General features: G+C 46.4%; 1 protein-coding gene across 1 annotated transcript in view; it reads left to right on the top strand.

The window, feature by feature from the left end:
* Nucleotides 1-19,959, top strand: part of TEP1 (telomerase associated protein 1) — a 48,363-nt gene that overhangs the window by 13,945 nt on the left and 14,459 nt on the right. Inside the window, exons 3-27 of the mRNA XM_049897496.1 lie at nt 721-900; nt 1,202-1,336; nt 2,252-2,413; nt 2,822-3,208; nt 3,278-3,376; nt 5,213-5,337; nt 5,553-5,710; nt 6,436-6,545; nt 8,925-9,015; nt 9,220-9,406; nt 12,356-12,524; nt 13,008-13,166; nt 13,336-13,419; nt 14,225-14,355; nt 14,663-14,722; nt 15,537-15,695; nt 16,598-16,774; nt 17,018-17,138; nt 17,705-17,829; nt 18,094-18,207; nt 18,287-18,404; nt 18,562-18,756; nt 18,875-19,050; nt 19,148-19,304; nt 19,420-19,599. Coding sequence (XP_049753453.1) covers nt 721-900; nt 1,202-1,336; nt 2,252-2,413; nt 2,822-3,208; nt 3,278-3,376; nt 5,213-5,337; nt 5,553-5,710; nt 6,436-6,545; nt 8,925-9,015; nt 9,220-9,406; nt 12,356-12,524; nt 13,008-13,166; nt 13,336-13,419; nt 14,225-14,355; nt 14,663-14,722; nt 15,537-15,695; nt 16,598-16,774; nt 17,018-17,138; nt 17,705-17,829; nt 18,094-18,207; nt 18,287-18,404; nt 18,562-18,756; nt 18,875-19,050; nt 19,148-19,304; nt 19,420-19,599 — 3,759 coding nt within the window. The remainder of the gene's footprint in view (nt 1-720; nt 901-1,201; nt 1,337-2,251; nt 2,414-2,821; nt 3,209-3,277; nt 3,377-5,212; nt 5,338-5,552; nt 5,711-6,435; nt 6,546-8,924; nt 9,016-9,219; nt 9,407-12,355; nt 12,525-13,007; nt 13,167-13,335; nt 13,420-14,224; nt 14,356-14,662; nt 14,723-15,536; nt 15,696-16,597; nt 16,775-17,017; nt 17,139-17,704; nt 17,830-18,093; nt 18,208-18,286; nt 18,405-18,561; nt 18,757-18,874; nt 19,051-19,147; nt 19,305-19,419; nt 19,600-19,959) is intronic.

The following is a 19,959-nucleotide window of genomic DNA, read 5'->3' as shown; positions in this document are numbered from 1 at the left end:
GCGTCCAGGTGTGAATCAGAGAACAAATACACATCTCTTCTATTTAGACTTGTGGTATGGGCTGAAGGAAAGGCTAATCTGAGCTCTTTATCGTCTCTGCCAATTACAAGCTGTACAACTTTGGGCAAGACTCGTAACCTTTTAGAGCCTTAATTTCCTTAGTTTTAGAATGAAATCACTGAGAACTTACCTCACAGGATTGTTGTCAGGATTACAACTACTGCCCTTATACATTTATTTAAGGCTTCGCAATTTGCAAAGAGCCACACATATATTATCACATTTAATCTTCCAATGATCCTATCAGGTAGATGGTAGTGAATGAGGAACCTGAGGCTCAGAGAGGTTAAGCAGCCCAAGGTTGCTGAGAGGTCAATATAGGATGTGGTCCTTTTTCTGCTAACTCCAAAAGTACCTTAATAGCACCATAGGAAGTATGTGAGGGGCCCCAGGCTCCCGGGCTATGACGTCTGTAAAAAGATGAAAGCAGGGGGAAGATTATGGAGCATCTGGGGAGGGCTCAGGAGGTTGAGTAGGGAATGTGGTGTGTGTGATGGCCAGAGACAGGACAGATCAACTTTGGGGTGTGAAGGGAGAGAATGTGAGGTGCCAGAAGATAGGTGTGGACGCTTATTCCTATCTCCTATTCTGCCTTCAGATCTGTTTGAGTTTGAGGGGCCATGGGTGCAAGCTGTGATTAATAACTGCTAGTATCCCCAGGGACGTTGGTCCTCTTCAGAAGAAGAGAAAAAGCCAGAGAAGACAGAAGAGGCCCAGATACCTTTTTATAGTCTAAGCTTGGGAGAGGAGGAGGAGACGGAGGAGCTGGCTCCGAAGCTCACCACCGGGGACTCCAAATCTTATCCTGAGCCCACTGACCAGGCCCTTCAGGAAAAGAAGGTGAAAATTCCAGAGTCGGAGAGAGGTTGTTGGTGGTGGTGGGAAGGGCGAGGGGAGGGAGGAATGGTGACCAGAAGTTGAACCAGGTCCCCCCTGCAGATAGAAGGGGACGGAGGAGAGGTCAGTTCTCGTTCCTCACTTCCTAATACCCTTTTCTAACCTCTTGGCTGGACAGATGTCTTTCTAAAGCTGGGATCCATTCTCTTATCTTCTTGATTTTGTTAAGTTGGTCTGCATGAATGCTTAACTTGGTCCTTATTACCTTGTTCCTTCTTTCTTCCCCTGTTCTCCCAACTTCTAGATGTCTCTAATGAGCCTGCTGTGCTCTAGTCTGGCATCGAAGGCAAACACAAAAGAAGAAAAGTACTCCTTCCAGACTTTCCTCCTTAAAGCCTGTAGTGAACTTGCCCCCTTGGAACCTGAGTTTATCCTCAAGGTATGAAGGAGGGTATGGGACTGGGAAGCTGAGAGATGGGGAATGTGATTATGGTATGTGTTCGGGGCTGGTGATCAGCCTCATATTGGGGGTCAAAGGAACTTCACTTAGGAGGGGAGTAAGATCTCTGGGTGAATCTGAGGCCTAGTCCCTGGGGTTCTGTGGGGAGTGGGAAAAATGGAAGTGGGAACGAGCATATTAGGGTTTGTTTGTTTAGTGAGTACAGAGGCTAAGTGCACAATGCTGGGCCTTGAGGGACATACCAATAGGTATGTGAAACTTGGATCTGCTTCTCAGGTTGTTTATAGTGTTGTTGGGAAAGTAAGCATGTCCATAAATATCATATAAATGCCACTGGAGTAGTAGTGAATGTTTCAGAAGCAGAGAAGAAGGAAAAATGAGGCTTAGGAAGATGGCAGATTTAATCAGCGATTTGAACCCTGGTCAATTGTTTAATTTTTATTGTGGTTTAAGTGAAAGTTTACAAATCAAGTCAGACTCTCATACAAAAATTTATAAACACCTTGCTATATACTCCTAATTGCTCTCCCCCTAATGAGACAGCACACTCATTCCCTCCACTCTCTCTTTTCATGTCCATTTGGCCAGCTTCTGCCTGGTCAAATTTTTGACTGTTGTTGATATGGGAGGTGGTTTCCAAAGAGGCAGAGGGCCTGATTGACTTGGGAGGCAGGTGCTAGACTCAGGGGAAGACATGCTAGAAAGATAGATAAGGGCTGGATTGTGGAGGACTTAGAGTGGCAAGCCAGGCACCTTGGGCTTTGTTTTTTGTAGACAATGTAGAGAGCTTGGGAAAGGTTTTATGCAGGTGGTTTAGGTGAACAAGTGAATTTTGGGGATGAAGCTATGGGAAGATACAACTGAGATGCCAGTTCTCCCTACCTTGTGCCCTAGGCGTCTTTGTACACCAGGCAGCAGCTGAACATCCGAGATGCAGCCAACAGAGTCTTGGCCATTGCTGCCTTCTTGCCAGCCTGTCGCCCCTATGTGCGACGATATTTCTGTGCCATTGTCCAGCTGCCTTCTGACTGGATCCAGGTGGCTGAGCTCTACCAGGTATGGCCCTTACTTTCTTGATCTTTGGTCCTTGCTTGCTTCCCTCTCCTTTGCTCAGTGCATCCTTGAAGGAAATTCTTAGACAGGTAGCCCCCGCTTCAGCTACCCCCAGGCAGGACAGCTTCTCCCTGTACCAGGCTGGGTTGCCCAACAGGCAGAATATGATTGAGCAAGGCTTAACTGCAGTTTGAGAAAAACTGATCTTATTCTGGACCTCGTGTTTACAGTGAGGAAAATGAGAACCAGAGAAGTCCGCTGACTTGCCCAGTACCACAGAAATTGTGATTTTAGAGCTGGGGATAGGAACCAGCCCCTTATTCTTACTCATATAATCCCATGAAGCAGTCTTGTTTTGTTTTGGAGGGTTCTTTTGAGTCTCACTGCTGAGGGTCTCTCTTTCTCTGACAGAGCCTGGCCGAAGAGCAGGAGGGCAAGCTGGTGCCCCTGCCTGCCTGCCTGCGTGCTGCAATGACGGACAAATTTGCCCAGTTTGATGAGTACCAGCTGGCCAAATACAACCCCCGGAAGCACCGGGCCAAGAAACGCCCCCGCCAGCCCCAGCATCCTCCAGTCAGTCTCCATCCCAGCCCTAGTCATTCACAGCCCTGGCCCCCTTTCTCTGGGAAGGAAGGGACCTGGGAACATGCTGACCTTGGGGAGTCCCACACTGAGCATCCTTATTCTTCAGAACTGACATCTTCCTACCACCAGGAACAAAAGAGGTCAGAGAGGAACTGGGTCAGAGCTCAGGGGACAGAGAGTAGGGCAGGACTGTTTCTTAGCTGGCTTCCTTTTTGGTAGAGACAAGCCTTTGGAGCTATTCAAATGGGTCTGTCCTGGAACAACCTGCATTTCCCTCCTTGAACACTGTTTCTCCCATCCCAACAGAAGTCTGGACGTCCGTTTTCTGAGACACAATATTTACCAAAGTTTGTTCGGTTTTTTAAAGACGAACAGAAGCAGGTGAGTCTCTTGTTCCAGAATTGTACGTGTGCATGTATAATCTTTTCTGAACTAATATTTAGAAACTGAATTTCGTTTTGTTTCAGGAATATTAATAGTGTGGTACACTCATACCAACTTCCTACTTGGGGATTCTTAGCCATGATGGAGGGTCAGGTTCTTAGAGCACTGGAAAAGGCTCTATTTTTTTTCCCCCTTTTTTACAGCCTGATAAGTGAGTTAAAAACATGATGAAATATCTACCTCCCATTCCAAACAAACAAAAGACAAACCCTTTGCCGTCAAGTCTATTCTGACTCATAGCAACCGTATAGGACAGAGTAGAACTGCCCCATAGTTTCCAAGGCTGTAATCTTTATGGAAGCAGACTGCCACATCTTTCTCCCGCAGAGTGACTGATGAGTTCAAACTGCTGATGTTTCAGTTAGCAGCTGAGCGCTCAACCACTGTGCCACCAGGGCTCCTTCTGCCTCCCATAGGAAGTTTTAAAAATAGAACAAGCAAAATCGCTTTACTTTAATGACAAGGCACTGCACTTAGCAGTTCAGAACATAGAATCTGGATTCAGACCGCTTGGGTTTTTAATCCCACCTTTACCACTTGCTGGCTGTGCAACCTTGGTCAAATGACTGAACCTCTCTAACGTCAGTTTCCTCATATGTAAAATGGAGATAACAGCAGTACCTACTTCATCGGCTTGTTGTCAGGGTTTAATCAGTTACCTTAATGTATTTTATTTCTAATAATACACTGAATAAGTGTTAGTGATTATCATCATAATGTTATTAAAATAAATCATTAAAAAAATATTAGCATTACAAGAAAAAAACATTTCTCAGTCAACTGGTCTTTTCTCTTCATCATATTAATGTATCCCAAATTTAGCTCTTCTACCTTGGAAGATTCTAAAAGCCAACATCTTCGAGGTTTTTTTTAATTGTACTTTAGATGAAGTTTTACAGAACAAACTAGTTTCTCGTTAAATAGTTAGTACACATTGTTTTATGACATTGGTTAACAACCTCACGACATGTCAGCACTCTCCCATCTCAACCTTGGGTTCCCTATTACCAGCTTTCCTGTCCCCTCCTGCCTTCCAGTCCCTGCCCCAGGGCTAGTGTGCCCCTTGAGTCTTACTTTGTTTTATGGGCCTGTTTAATCTTTGGCTGAAGGGGGAACCTCAGGACTGACCTAATTACTGAGCTGAAAGGGTGTCCAGGAGCCAAACTCTCAGGGTTTCTCCAGTCTCTGTCAGGCCAGCAAGCCTAGTCTTTCTTTTTGAGTTGGAATTTTGTTCTACATTTTTCTCCAGCTCTGTCCACGACCCTCTGTTGTGATCCCTGTCAGAGCAGTCAGTGGTGGTAGCTGGGCACCATCTAGTTGTACTGGACTCAGTCTGATGGAGGCCATGGTAGATATAATCCATTCACTTCTTTCAGTTTTTTAATTCCTCACCATGTGCATTGTACTGATGCCTCCATTTACGTAAGTCTCAGTGATTTAAATAAGAGCTGCTTTTCCTTTCACTCCTAAGAACAAGGATTATCTGTGTTCGTTCTATCCCCATCTTGCTTTTCACAAGCCAGTCATTCCATGCGAACCGTTAGTAGTTTAATCATGTGTAAATGAAACCCAGTCAAAGAGCTGCTGTCTTATGCTGGTCACAGGGGCTGTTGCTGCTGGAGATTTTTGTCCCTAATCCTACTCTTGGCCCAAATCTATTTTAAGGAAAGACATTACCTCATAGATATAGGATGGTTAGGCTCTGCTTTCTGAAGAAAGTATTTGTGGTCATGGATGAAACGAGCCTTGTGGGACTTGGTCATGTTTCCACAGTTTGAGGCAGCCTACAATGCAGCGCCAAAGAAAAAGGAGCAGCCAAGGTTCACCCTGAAGAAGCTGGTACAGCGATTGCATATCCAGGAACCTGCCCAGCATGTCCAAGCCTTGCTGGGCTGCAGGTGAGAAGATACACCCTGAACATTCATCCTGTCTGGGTAACCCCATGACTTTTCAACATCCGTGGCCCCAATCCCTGCGGTCCTCAAGCTCAGCAACATTATTAGCTTGGACAGACGTGGCCTGTAAACATGACTGACTGTATTTGACTAACTCTCCTTTTCTGCGTAATTTTCAGCTGGCTTTGAAATAATAAACTGTTTTTCCTCTGTCCCAGATACCCTTCCAACATGCAGCTTTTTTCTCAAAGTCGCCTCCCTGGGCCGTGGGATTCTAGCAGAGCTGGGAAGCGGATGAAGCTGTCTCGGCCGGAGACTTGGGAACGAGAGTTGAGCTTACGGGGGAGCAAAGCTTCTGTCTGGGAGGAGCTCATCGGTAGGTTGACCTTGACCATCACACTTAGTTCCTCTTTTCCCTGTTCATGTCTCTGTACTTCATACTGTGATCAGAAGATTTCCATGGCATGATACAGTTATTCTCTTACCTGGTGGTTGTAACGCTGAAAATGATTGAATTTATAATGTCTGCCATTGACTACACACCAAAGTAGATAGTGGTGCCTGTTGTGAGTAGTATTGACATCATGTTGTTGTTAGGTACCATCAAGTCAATTTTGACTCATAGTAATCCTGTGTGACGGAGTGGAACTGCCCTATAGAGTTTTCTAGGCTATAATCTTTATGGGAGCAGATTGCCAGGGCTTTCTCCTGCAGAACTGTTGGGTGGGTTCGAACTGCCAGCCTTTCAGTTAGCAGCCAAGCACTTAACTGTTGCTTCACCAGCAGGTCAGTATTCCAGATGCAGTTAGGTAATACATGAGGCCTTTATCAACATGTGATAAAAATGGTGCCTTCTCTATGATTTCATTTTTGTCAGTATCTGTACAACTCATTCGAAACAAGGTAGTAGTAGCATATAATAGTGTATTGAAATCTCTGTAGAAACCCATATTTAGGATATTGATTTAAAAAAAAGAAATTCAAAGAGGAGGGGAACAAGTTCCCTTTGATCTTTTTCTCTGTTTTTGTTTGTTTACTGTAGAAAGTGCTTATATTTTCACATCTGTGTACTTTGTTTCCTTTTACACCAACCTTCCACAGACAATGGGAAGCTTCCCTTCATGGCCATGCTGAGGAACCTGAGCAACCTGTTGCGAGTTGGAATCAGTGCCCGACACCATGAGCTGGTTCTCCAGCGACTCCAGCATGCGGTATGTGTGAGGGGCACGTAGCCACGTGGCCCAGTGCCTAAGATGGGTGTGGAGATTCCGCTGCTGCCTTGGAGGCCACACTTCTCCAAGGAGCTAAGGAGAGTCATGGCCATCAGTTTATTTTCATGTGGGCTGTAAACAGGTATGATGATGAGATACAGATTGGGGAAACAGGTGTGGGGTTTAGTTAACTCTTTCAAAAATTACAGGGGAGTATAAGAACTTTCATTTTTATTTTCTGAGGTCAGAGACTTAGCCAGGAAGAGGAATTTCTGTGATTTAAGTGACTTCAGAGGAATATAAAAGTCAAAAAAGAAACAGGGCTCCTTCTGCCATGTCTTTCTTATTTACCTCTCATATTCTCAAATGACGACTTTCCATTTTCTTTATTCTTTTCCCCATTTCTCTAGCTATCTTACCTAATGTCCTTTTTTTTTTTTAAAATTTTATTGTGCGTTAGGTGAAAGTTTACAGCTCAAATTAGTTTCTCATTCAAAAATTGATACACAAATTGTTTTGTGACATTGGTTGCAATCCTTGCAATATGTCAGCACCCTACCCCTTTCCAGCCTGGGTTCCCCATAGCTATTTGTTTAGGTGTTCTCTCCCTACCTGCCTTCTTATCTTTGCTTTTGGTCTCATATACTTCATTGAACTAAGAAGCACATTCCTCACATGTGTTATTGTTTGTTTTATAGACCTGTCTGATCGTTGGCTGAAAGGTGGACTTTGGGAGTGGCTTCAGTTCTGCATTAAGTCCAGTGGTCTTAGTCTTGAGGGTTCCTTCAGTCTCTGTAAGACCAGTTTGGTGTTTTTTTGTGAATTTGAATTTTGTTCTACATTTTTTCTCCTGCTCTGTCTGGGATCCTCTGTTGCGATCTCTGTCACAGCCACTAGTGTTAGCCAGACACTTCTGGGCTCAGGCTGGTGGAGGCTGTGGTATTTGTGGTCCATTAGTCCTTTGGACTAATATTTTCCTTGTGTCTTTGGTGTTTTTCATTTGCCTTTGCTCTGGATGGGATGGGATAAATAGAGGTATCTTAGATGGCTATTTGCAAGCTTTTAAGACCCAGATGCTACTCACCAAAGTAGGATGTAGAATGTTTTCTTTATGAACTGTGTTATGCCAGTTGACCTGGATGTCCCCCAAGGTATGGTCCCCAGCCCTCAGCTGCAGTAACTTGGTCTCTTAAGGTGTTTGATGTGTCCAGAAAGCATCTATGACATTGTCTTAGTCAAGTTGTGCCGACTTCCCCTATATTGTGTGTTGTCTTTCCCTTCACCAAAGTTAACACTTGTCTACTGTCTAGTTAGGAGCCCTGCTGGCACAGTGGTTAAAATGATTGCTAACTGAAAGGTTGGTGGTTCAAAACCGCCAGTGGGTCTGTGGGAGAAAGGTGTAGAAATCTGCTTCCATAGAGATTTACAGCCTTGGAAACCCTATGGGGTCACTATGAGTCTGAATCGGCTCGATGGCAGTGGATTTGGGTTTGGTACTATTTAGCTAGTGATTTCCCCTCCCGACTCTCCCCTCCCTTGCAACCATCAAAAATTGTTTTTTTCTGTGTTTAAACCTTTTCTTGAGTTTTTATAATAGTGGTCTCATATAACATTTGTCCTTTTGTGATTGACTTATGTCAGTCAGCATAATGCTGTCTAAATTCATCCATGTCGTGAAATGTTCTGTGGATTTATCATTTTTCTTTTTCATTGCATAGTATTCCATTATGTGTGTGTAGCATAGTTTGTTCATACATTCATCTGTTGATGGGCGCTTAGGTTGTTCAGTCTTTTTGCTATGATTAATAATGCTGCAGTGAACGTGGGTGTGCATATGTCTGTTCGTGTGACAGCTCTCATTTCTCTAGGATATATTCCTAGGAGTGAGATGGCTGGATCGTGTATTTCTATTTCTAGCTTTTTAAGGAGGTGCCATGTTGTTTTCCAAAGTGGTAATACCATTTTACATTCCCGCCAGCAATGCATAAAAGTTCCAGTCTCCCTGCAACATCTCCAGCATTTGTTATTTTCTGTTTTTTTGATTTGTGCCAGTAATGTCGGAGTTAGATGGTATCTCATTGTAGTTTTGATTTGCATTTCTCTAATGACTAATGATTGGGAACATTTCCTCATGTGTCTGTTAGCCACCTGAATGTCTTCTTTGATGAAGTGTCTGTTCATATCCTTTACCCATTTTTTAATTGTATTATTTGTCTTTTTCTTGTTGAGGTGTTAAAGTATTTTCTAATATCCATTTTGGTCTTCCTCATTTTCCACAAATTTAACAGAATTGTTACCTCATCTTCCTGGTCCTCTGAGATCCCAGATGGCCCTCATACTTCCTGGTCCTCTGCTCACGACCCCTTCCTTGCTTTTCAGAAGTCAGTGATCCACAGTCGGCAGTTTCCATTCAGATTCCTTAATGCCCATGATTCCATTGATGGTCTTGAGGCTCAACTCAGAAATAAAGGTATTATCTCCCTTCTTTCAAATTCTGTGTGTCTCTCATGTCTGTGAACAGATGAGACAGCATTGTTGGCGTTTTCAGCCTTTTGTCTTCCAGTCTCAGGGCATGGTGTTGGCAGAGGGTTGGGGCTCAGGACAGATATTAATGCGAGGGCAAGATGAGGGAATAGAAGCTGCCTGACTCAGATAATTACCTGTTGCCATACAGCATTACCGTTTCCTTCCAACGTACAACTGATGAGGCGGATAATGATTAGAAACTCAAGAAATGGCAAAAGATGTCCCAGTCGGAATCTCCTTCAGCGCGTAACCTGTCGGGAACTTCGGGCAGCAATGATGATGCCTGTGGTATATGAGCAGCTCAAGCGGGAGAAGCTGAAAATACATAAGGCCAGGTGTGTATGTGCCATCTGGGAGCTAAGGGTGGGCTGTAGGAGGCACTCTGAACGGGTTTGGGAATCATCTGGGAACCCTGAATGCTGTTCTGTAAAGACAAGCTTGTCAGTGACCCTGATGGCTCAGACTTATCTGGCACCAGTTGTCTCTGGCATAGCAAACCTTGTCTTCAACATTGTCCTATGAAGAAGTCATGAAGCAAAACCTATGCTTAGGCTCTATTATCTGTGATCGTTTTATTGGTTTTGATGTTTGTGGAGAGGTCCCTGGGTGGCACAAATAGTTTGTGGTAGTCTGTCAACCTAAAGGTTGGTGGCTCAAACTCACTCAGGTGCTACGGAAGAAAGGCCTGGCAATCTGCCTCCATAAAGATGATAGCCAAGAAAACCCTATGGAGCAATTCTACTCTGTAACGCATTGGGTCTTCATAAGTTGGAATCAACTCGACGGCAGTGGGTTTGGGGTGTGTGTGTGTGTTTTTTCTTCTGTGTGTGTATGTTTGTGTGTGTGAGACTGTGGAATCTGCAGCATTTCCCCCCTCATAAAAAAAGCGTATGCTAATGTCCACTCTGCCTCACTGGGTTCACTGTTTCTTTTTCTTCCCTGTGATACCTGTTTGTTTTTGCTTTTATGTTTTCCGACCCATTCACCTTCTGTTAACGCACATAAAGATAGTTATCATCAAGCAGGCTCAAAGACAGACATCTGTTCCACAGGCTTGGTAAAGTCCAGCTCTCTGTCCCTTTAGGTGCTTCAATGATATCTTGCATTTGGTTTCTCTCAAGACAACTGCAGGACTGATCTTGACATAGTAGCAAGACTCAAGTGGCTGAGAGTCTTCTGAATCAGTGGCTGAACACAGGGCCATTTAGAATCCAGCCCACGGTGCCAGTCCAAGTGGTATACCTTTACTGACTGGTATGCCAGCCACTAGCCACATGTGGCTATTGAGCACTTGAAGTGTAGCTAGTCTGAATTGAGACATGCTGGAGTTTGAATACTGTATGAAATAAGAATGTAAAATATCTCATGATTAATTTTGGTATGAATTACATATTGAAGTGAAAATATTTTACATACTAGGTAAAATAAAATGTAATATCAAATTAATTCTGTTTCTTTTTACTTTTTTTAACGTAACTTCTAAAAAATTGAAAATTAAATATGTAAATTTAATTTAATTTAGTTGTAATTTAATCCTATTGGACAGCACTGGTAAAGACTACCAAATTCTCTAGATAAAAAAAATTATTATGAAAAATTTTAAATATGCATATAAGTAATGGAAATAGTGTAATGAAGTCCTATAAAACTGTTAACCAGGTTAAATGATTATCTGGATTTTACCACACTTCTTTTATTGATTCATTTTTTTCTTTTCATCTCTTTGAGGATATTTCTTAAAACAAATGCTACACACTGCCCTGGTAGCATAGTGGTTAAGTGCTACAGCTGCCAACCACAAGGTAGGCAGTTTGTATCCACCAGGAGCTCCTTGGAAACTCTATGGGGCAGTTCTGCTCTGTCCTAGGGTCACTGTGAGTTGGGATCAACTTGACAGCAACAAGTTTGGTTTTTTTTTTTTTTTTTTTTTGGATAATATGTTTTATTTTACCCCTCCATACCTGGCATGTGTCTCTTAAAAAACAGACTTTTCTTACATAATTATAATGCCATTAATATTACCTAACAGGATTAAAAATAATGTCTTGGTATTAATCACCTATTATTCACTCCATATTCAAAATTTCCAATTATCTAAAAAAAAAAGCTTTTCACAGTTTTGCCCAAATGAGTATCCAAACAAGGTCTGTGTATTGGATTTGATTGTTAAGTTGCTTAAATCTCTTTTTTCATGTTGATGACTTGCTGTGAAACCAGGGTCAGGGGTCCTGGTGGAGTGTCCTACGTTCTGGCTTTCACTGCTCCCTCATTGCATCTTTTAAATTGTTTCTGTATTTTATATACTCTGAGCATTAACTCTAAAGCCTTGAATAGAAAGAATCATAGGTGATTCTGTGCACGTTATACAGTATTCTCTTAAAAAAAAAACCAAAAACCAAACCTGTTGCCATCAAGTCGATTCCGACGCATAACAGCCTTATAGGACAGAACTGCTCCATAGGGCTTCCAGAGAGGGGCTGGTGGATTTGAACTGCCGACCTTTTGGTTAACAGCCGTAGCTCTTAACCCATTGCCGTCGAGTCGATTCTGACTCATAGCAGCCATATAAGCCATAGCTCTTAAAAAAAAAAAAAAATTTTTTTTTTTTTTTTTTTTAGGAGGCCCCAAAAGTCTGGTAGTCCCATTCATAGTGATGGGAAGATTGATCAGTGCTTTTAGGTGGTAACAGCCTGATCTCTGCACTGTAAAGCTGGTTCATTCATTGATGATCCTTGCCTGGACCAGTTGTTTCAGTAGTGGTTGCAGAAGGGAGGCTTTCTACCATTCCTTCGTATTTATGAGCTGGAATTCCAAAAGGAACTTCCCTCAAAAACTGAAGCTATTTATTACCCTGAAATAGAGTTTAATGAGGAAAGACAGGATGAATGTTCAATTCTTTCTCCTTTAATTGCCAGTTTTCATTGTAAGGGATTAGTATTTGTTCTTTAAAATACAGCTTTAAAATATGTAGCAATAAAAATCTGCCTTATGAAGTAAGTATGGATTAATGTGGTAAGCATGTTAAGTGATTTCGGAGAGTGGGTCTACAGACATCTTTTCTCCCGCCACGAGAATGGATTGGAAGAGTCCCATAGGATGGGGACAGTCTGTCCCCGTGTTCTATGCCAGCAGTAGAGGCAGGCTGTGGAGAGGGGATGGTAGTGCTTGAGGAGGGAGGGAGGGGCCTCAGAACTTGAGTGGCAAATTCTCATCTTCCCATCTGCCTCAAAGTGGCAGGCAGATGAGCCCCTAAGCCTGTCTGTCTCATTCTTTCCTGCCTGCAGACAGGGGAAATATGATGGTGAGATACTGGATCGGTACCGCCAGGCCCTGGAGACAGCTGTGAACCTCTCTGTGCAGCACAGCGTGCCCCCGCTGCCAGGCCGCACCCTCTTGGTCTACCTGACAGATTCGAATGCAAACAGCCTCTGCCCCAAGAGCAACCCACAAGGGGTAAACTATAGGAATGGGGGGAGAGGGTTGGTAGGTGCTGGGGACCCCAAGCAGTGTCCTGTTTCCAGACCTGGTTCTCTCAAATAAACACTCAGAACTGAGCTAAACGACATGAATTTGCCTCCAAGTGTCAGTACCTGGTTCCAAAGGACAGTTCTAGAATGTGTCCTCCAGCCCCGTTTGTGGATCAAAAGATTAACATTCCACATTTGGCTGGTACTTAATGCTGGTACTGAATATCACCAAAATATGTCTCACTTTCACCTCCCTCCATCCCAGTGTTGACTTTGGGCAGGACTCCGCATTGCTCCTGGCTCCAGGCAGCTCTTCCCCAGGGCTGCTGAAGCTGTCTCCTCCCAACTGGCCATCTTGTCTCCTTTCCCCTTCCTCCCACCAATGAGGGGTTTGGCCTTCAGAGTTGGAAGGGCAAGGGTGAATTCCAAATCAGGGGAGCCTGTTTCACCCTGGTGCTTGTCCCTTCAGCCCCCTCTGAACTACGTGCTGCTGTTGGTTGGAATGATGATCGCGCGGGCGGAGCAGGCAGAGCTCCTGCTGTGCGGAAAAGGCACTCTGAAGACGGCTGTGCTGAAGGCAGAGGAGGGAATCCTGAAGACCGCAACCGAGCTCCAGGCTCAAGTTCAGGTCAGACACTAACCCCTATCATCAAAAAAAAAAAAATATATGGGGACAACCCGAATAGTCAGTAAAGGCATGACTGTACATAGTTCCGAAGGTTTCCTGAACAGACTGTGGTGCTTGTTGCTCGCTGATCATCTCCCTTCCGACTGCATAACCTGAGCCTTTCCTTCAGGAGTTGGATGCAAAGGATGAAGATGAATGGCCTTTGAATACTTTTGGAAAGTACCTGCTGTCTCTGGCTGCCCAAAGGGTCCCTGTGAGTACTGGCCAGCCCGTGAGGAAGCTTGTCCTCCCCGACATTTTCCTCCACAATTAATGAATCTTTTTTCTTAACCACTCAAAACTGACCTTGCAAAGTATGTACAATATCCAGATCAGCTCCTGCTAACCTTCAACAAATTCCCTACCCAGTGGTGTGCTGGTAATTGTTGAACAGCCAGCTCTCCAGAAAAATAAATCTGGATTAATAGCAGTTGCCAATTTCCATGGTGTAAATACTCCTACCATGGCCGATTTCAAGCTCCCAACCTGATGTCACTGAACGCAGAGTTTGGAAGTAATGCTCTGTAGCACACAATTGTATGGTATTTCCACCACTCAGATATGGAGGTGCAGATGAGCTCAAGAGTAGACAGTAGTAAAATGTAGTAAAATAGGAAGTGATAATTTTGAGTGTTTATTATCCTTGTTTTTAATGTAATTTAGTAATTGTAATGCAGTTTAATGTTTAATAATGGCTATGCTTAACAACTGGCTCACAAAATCCCTAAAAATTTAACAGTTTGCTCTCGTGAGCCTGAATGAGCCAATTCCAGCACACTACTGGCCCTACCCCTATCTCCTGCTTGATGCCCCCCAAGTCAGGGGAGTAGTGGCTTCTCGTATCCTAAGCTCGTGGGAACTTATATACCACCACCCTCAGGAGAGGCAGTTCCCATCTCCCTCAAAATTCCCCCCTCTCCCCACTCTTTAGAGCCTTCTTCTCTTGATATCCTGAGTCCTTTAGTGTCTCTTCTATCCCTTTGTCTCCTGATCTCAGCTCTTCCCCTTTCATCTTACAGGTGGACAGGGTCATCGTCTTTGGCCAAGTTACAAATCAGAGATTGATAAATGTGGCTAAACAGCTTTTCTGGCAACATGTGAATTCCAAGTGCCTCTTTGTTGGTGTTCTCCTGCAAATGACAGGTTTAACGTAAGGATGCCTGTACTCCTTCCCCTGTGCCAGAAGGGCCTTCCACCTCTACCGAAGCTTGGGACACCATCTCTCTCCATGTGCCTCTCCACCTTTGCCTTCCTACCTCTGTCGCACTTTGGGTGCTAGAACCTTCTTTGAAGCCTTCAGCCTAGCTCTGGATCCCTTTGTGAGGGTCCACCTCAGCTCAGCACATAACTTATTAAAAGCACAGAAGCAAAATGACTGCCCCAAGGTGATATGGGTCAGCGACTCTGCATTCCTGGCATTGTTTCTGATGGTTAACAGCTGCTTCTTACTTTGCCAGGTTTACAAATGTGAACCCCAAGGATGTGACACTCTCAGGCTGTACTGACGGGATACTGAAGTGAGTACATGACAAGGGTTTGGGGGCTTTGTAGAATGTCTTTCAGATATTATCTGTGGTCTTCTACTCCATTCACTTTTTTTTTTAAAGCAAGATAGAATTTTATTCCTCTCCTACAGCTATCCAGGTGTAGAAGCTCCATAGTGATATAGGAACACAAGCAGCTTCTATCTTACCACTTCACCATCCTCAAATACTCAGCTTCTAACTCATAGTTCAAGATGGCTGCTCCAGCTCCAGCCATCACGTGTGCATTACATCCAGTAGGGAAGCGGGAAAAAAGGCAATATGGGAGAGTGCACTGTTTACTTTTAAGTGATGTGACCAACTTTACATTTTATTTTATTTGCTCTCTGTAGCCTGTGTTCCGTTATTAATCTAAAAGAAACTCCATCTGTTTATGCAGAATTACAGAAATCTCTTACTTTGTCTCTTTCTCCACCCTTAGTCTTTTCCTCAGTTCCTATTAGGAAGCTCCATCCTCCTCCAGGGAGCTTTCATGGCTGTTGCAGAGCTGATCAAGCCCAGACTGGGATGGCCTTAATCTTTACAACTTTGCCCAGCCCAGTTGCCTCTGGTTTAGCGGGAAGCCTTTGATAATCATGGATAGCAGGAGGGGCTAGAACTGGGTTTCTTCACTCCTATGGTTCTGCAGCCTCATTTATTTTAAGTCTGCGTTCACTACTTGTGGTCATCTTCTTAGGGAGCTCCAATTAACTGGGTGTCCTACCCTAGCCCTATGTTTGACCTCCTATCTCCCTGGATCTGACCTCTGGTATTCTGTTCTCAGTCATTTTGTTACTGTTTATGTCAGGTTCATTGCAGAGCAAGGGGCCTCCCGTCTTCTAGAACACGTGGGCCAAATGGACAGAATATTCAACATCCCACCACCCCCAGGAAAGACAGGGCTCCTGTCTCTCAGGCCGCTGGAAGAGAATATTCCAAGCCCCTTGGCTCCAATTTCCCAGCATGGGTAAGTCTGTGTTTCTATGCCTTTGTCAGTAGGGAGGGGCTGTAGTCGAAACCTGAGAAACTCTGGTGACTAAAATGCTGACTGTTAAGATCCTGTTTGTTCTGTTCCTTGAGCTATGCTGTTTCCTCTTTCCCAGGCAGGGGTGTCTCTAACACAGGAAATTGTCAGATTGTGAATGTGCCCCTTTCTGTATTGGGGAAAGGAGGTTAGAATGCGGGAATGGCAACAGGTACCATGGCCATATAGCCAGGACCTAGGCAGAGGGCTAAGGAGCTCAAACATGACTTTCTCATTCTTCTGGCTTTGCCACATAGTAGCTTGTACCTTGGGGTAGGTCAGTCCCTGAGTGGTGCAAGAGTTAAGTGCTCCACTACTAGCCGAAAAGTTGGCAGTTTGTACCCATCCAGAAGTGCCTCAGAAGAAAGACCTGGCAATCTGTTTCTGAACAGTCACAGCCTTGAAAACCGTATGGAACCCAGTTCTACCGTGACACACATGGGGTCTCCATGAATCCTGATCGACTTGACAGCAACCAATAACAACACCCACCACCTTGGGCTAGTTGCTTAATCTCTTAAAGCTGCAGTTTCCTCATCAGTAAAATGAGGATCGTGACCACATGTACCTCACAGTGTTGTCCTGAGCATTCCATGAGTAGATACAAGTGTGTGATAATTATCTGCTGACAAGGGGAGGGGTGCACGAGAAGGGGCAAGTGGGGTTTCAACTCCAGGGCTCTGCCGTTGAGGCTACCTGTGCATTAATCTCTGGGGACCTGCTGGGCCCTCTGCTTGCTATCTGTGGGACCTGGCTCATGCTCAGAGCTGAAGGCTGATCCACAGCAGCCTGTGGAATTAGGTTGGTGGGCTGACCTCTAGGCTGAGCCCAGCGCTCACCCCCAGATGGCGCAGCATCCGGCTTTTCATTTCATCCACTTTCCGGGACATGCATGGGGAGCGGGACCTGCTTCTGAGATCAGTGCTGCCGGCCTTGCAGGCCCGTGCAGCTCCCCACCGCATCAGTCTTCACGGCATCGACCTACGCTGGGGCGTCACCGAGGAGGAGACCCGGAGGAACAGGTGTGGGGCTGCAGAAGCAAGGGCCTGGGCCAGGGATGAAGGGCTTGAGTGATGGAACTGAGGTGGGACCGGGCTGGGGCTGTAGGAATGGATGAGGGCCAGGGAAAGGAGTTGCCCTCGGGTGCTGATAAGAGCAGCCTGCTTTAATTTTGCTCAGTTGTGAGCCAGGTGTTTCCCATCACCACATTCTCACCTGTATTCCTGTACCATGACTCTTGCATGTCTCCACAACCATGCCCACAGACAACTGGAAGTGTGCCTTGGGGAGGTGGAGAACTCACAGCTGTTCGTGGGGATTCTGGGCTCACGCTATGGCTACATTCCGCCCAGCTACAGCCTCCCTGACTATCCACACTTTTGCTGGGTAAGACGGACAAGCTTGGAGCAGGGCCTGGGACCGAGGCAACAAAGGGTGGGGTAGGGCTAAGGGGAATCCACAGTTTGTCGGGAGCCCTGGGACTACATACAGGCACGTCCTTGAGACTTGAAGGGAAACACAGTCTGAGTCCGGGAGTGACCAAGTCCTAGATGAGGGAATTCCTTTGGGCAGTACCTCTGGAATCAGCAAGGAATGCAAGGGTAAGAGGGTTGTTCTGTGGGTTCTGATCTCCCTTCTGCCATTTACGTTTTATGCAGCTTTTTGGGCGCTGCTTAACTTAACCTAGCCTTAATTTCCCTGTGTATTAAAGAGAAACAATGACATCTATATTGCAGTTATTACGTGACTTTAAAATAATCTGTAAAAAAAATGCTTGGCACATACCTTTAATAAATGTTAGTTGTTAGCTATATTTTATTGACTTGTGTCGGGAGGGAAGGAGGAACATTATGGAGGTGAAGGAGTCTGGGGGGCCTAGGCAGGTCTGGAAGGAGACTTTAGCATTCAGGCCTAGGACTGTACTCCGCCTGCCCTCTGCCCCTTCCCTGCAGGCCCAGCAGTACCCCCCGGGGCGCTCGGTGACAGAAATGGAGGTGATGCAGTTCCTGAACCGGGGCCTCCGCCTGCAGAACTCTGCCCCAGCTCTCATCTACTTCCGGGATTCCAGCTTCCTCAGGTACCCGCCTGTTGCCTCCAGGGCAGTCTCCACAGAAGGCCAGACAGGCTTGGTGGCCATGTCTTGTCTCTTCAACATTCAGAGGACAGGAGGGGGAACTAGAAGAGAGAAACAGCGTTCAGTAGAGCAGCCCCAATTCAGTCTTGGAGCTGGAGTCAGGGGATCACCATTTGAGAATGAGTTTCTGGACATCACAGCCAGCAAGGTGGAGGGAGGCTGGAGTCTGAGTCTAGTCCCACTCTTGAAGTATCTTTGGCGGGTCAGTTCTGTGCCAGATACCTGGAAATCTGACTTTATTCCTGAGTCTGAAGACGCTGCACATCGGATGACAGAACTGAAGAGCTACCTGAGCAAACAGAAAGAGATTACCTGCCGCAGGTGAGCTGGAGTACCTACATGGGGATGTGGCAGGGGAGCTGGCCTGCTTTGACTTAGGGTGGGTTTGCTTTGCCCGCAGATACCCCTGTGAATGGGGGGGTGTGGCAGCCGGCCAGCCCTATGTTGGGGAACTGGAGGAGTTTGGGAAGTTGGTTCTGCAGGATGTGTGGAATGTGATCCAGAAGCTTTACCTGGAGGTCAGCAGGAATGCTGTTAACTGCGGGGAGTGGGAAGGGACAGGGTGGTCTGGGTGGTCCTGAGTGGGGAGGGAACTTGGTGGGGGCTCTGTGGGTTTAGGCCTGGGGGTCCCTAGGAGCATGGAGACCTGGTAGTCACTGCCCCATGTGCTCTCAGCCTGGGTCCCAGCAGGAGCAGCCAGTGCCCACCCGGGATGATGACTCAGTCCAGGCCACCTTCCAACAGCTACAGAGCCCACCCAGCACTGCCCGACCTCGCCTTCTTCAGGACATAGTGCAGCAGCTGACGCGGCACCGGGGGAGGCTAAGCCTGGTGGTTGGGCAGTCGGGACAGGGCAAGACCGCCTTCCTGGTACCGAGCTTCAGAGGCCTAGGTGGGAGGGGGTGGGGGCTGTGTGCCTACGGAAGTGGGGCATAGAGTGCTTGTCCGTATAAAATGTGACCACGTTTTCTGTTTCCATCCCATACAGGCATCCCTTGTGTCAGCCCTGCAGGCTCCTGATGGGACCAGAGTGGCCCCCTTCGTCTTCTTCCACTTCTCAGGTGCCCGCCCGGACCAGAGTCTTGCTCTCACCCTGCTCAGACGCCTCTGTGCCTATCTTCATAGCCATCTACAGGAACCGAGTGCCCTCCCCAGTACCTACCGGTGTGTGTCACCCCATTAGCCTAGCCTTGTTGTTGCCATGTGACACCACCCTGTGTCTCCCTCTCTCCATAACTCTAGCCTTCCCCTCCGCTTACAGAGGTCTGGTATGGGAGCTGCAGCAGAGGCTGCTGCCCAAGTCTGCTCAGTCCCTGCACCCTGGCCAGAACCTGGTGCTGATCATTGATGGCGTTGACAGGCTGGTGGACCAGAATGGGCAGCTGATCTCAGACTGGGTCCCAAAGACCCTGCCCCGGGTGAGTATGAGGAGAAGGTGGAGGGTGGAAGAAGATTGGGGAGAGGAAGGGACCTCTCCAATGCTGTTCTCCCCCTTTTCCTTTTATCTCTCTGCCCTTTGCCCAACTATCACAGGGGGTACACCTGGTGCTGAGCATGTCTAGGGACACGGGCCTGGGGGAGACCCTGGAGCAGAGCCAGGATGCTCATGTGGTGGCCCTCGGGCCTCTGGAGCCGTCTGCTCGGGCCCGGATGGTGAGAGAGGAGCTGGCTCTGTATGGGAAGCGGCTGGAGGAGTCGCCTTTTAACAACCAGGTTGGATCTAGGCCAGGGCAGGTGGGTGGGTGGGTGTGGAAGTGAATCTAGGAGCTCTGAGGACCTGGGGTGCTGGGGCTGCCAGCTGTCCCCACAGACCTGCTCCTTCATTTTCTCAGGAACTCCAGGCCAGGGGAAGTCATTAATAGGATAACCATACTTGCTTATACTATAGCCCATCCTTTCCTCCCTGGTGCGTGCCTGGGTGAGGGAAGGAGAGTACGGCTGTGGTTGCCTGGTGGGGCAGGCTGAGCCATGAGGGATTCCCTGGGCAGAGCAGTGTGGGGTGACGGAGGCCTGTGACCTGACCTGGTTCTGTGGACCTCTCCTTTTTGGAGACTCTCAGAGGCGGAGTTGCTG

The sequence above is a fragment of the Elephas maximus genome, chromosome 10, assembly GCF_024166365.1.
Source record: "Elephas maximus indicus isolate mEleMax1 chromosome 10, mEleMax1 primary haplotype, whole genome shotgun sequence".
NCBI lineage: Eukaryota > Metazoa > Chordata > Mammalia > Proboscidea > Elephantidae > Elephas > Elephas maximus.
The sequence above is the reverse complement of the archived record's forward strand: the minus strand, read 5'-3'. Positions and strand labels throughout refer to the sequence as shown.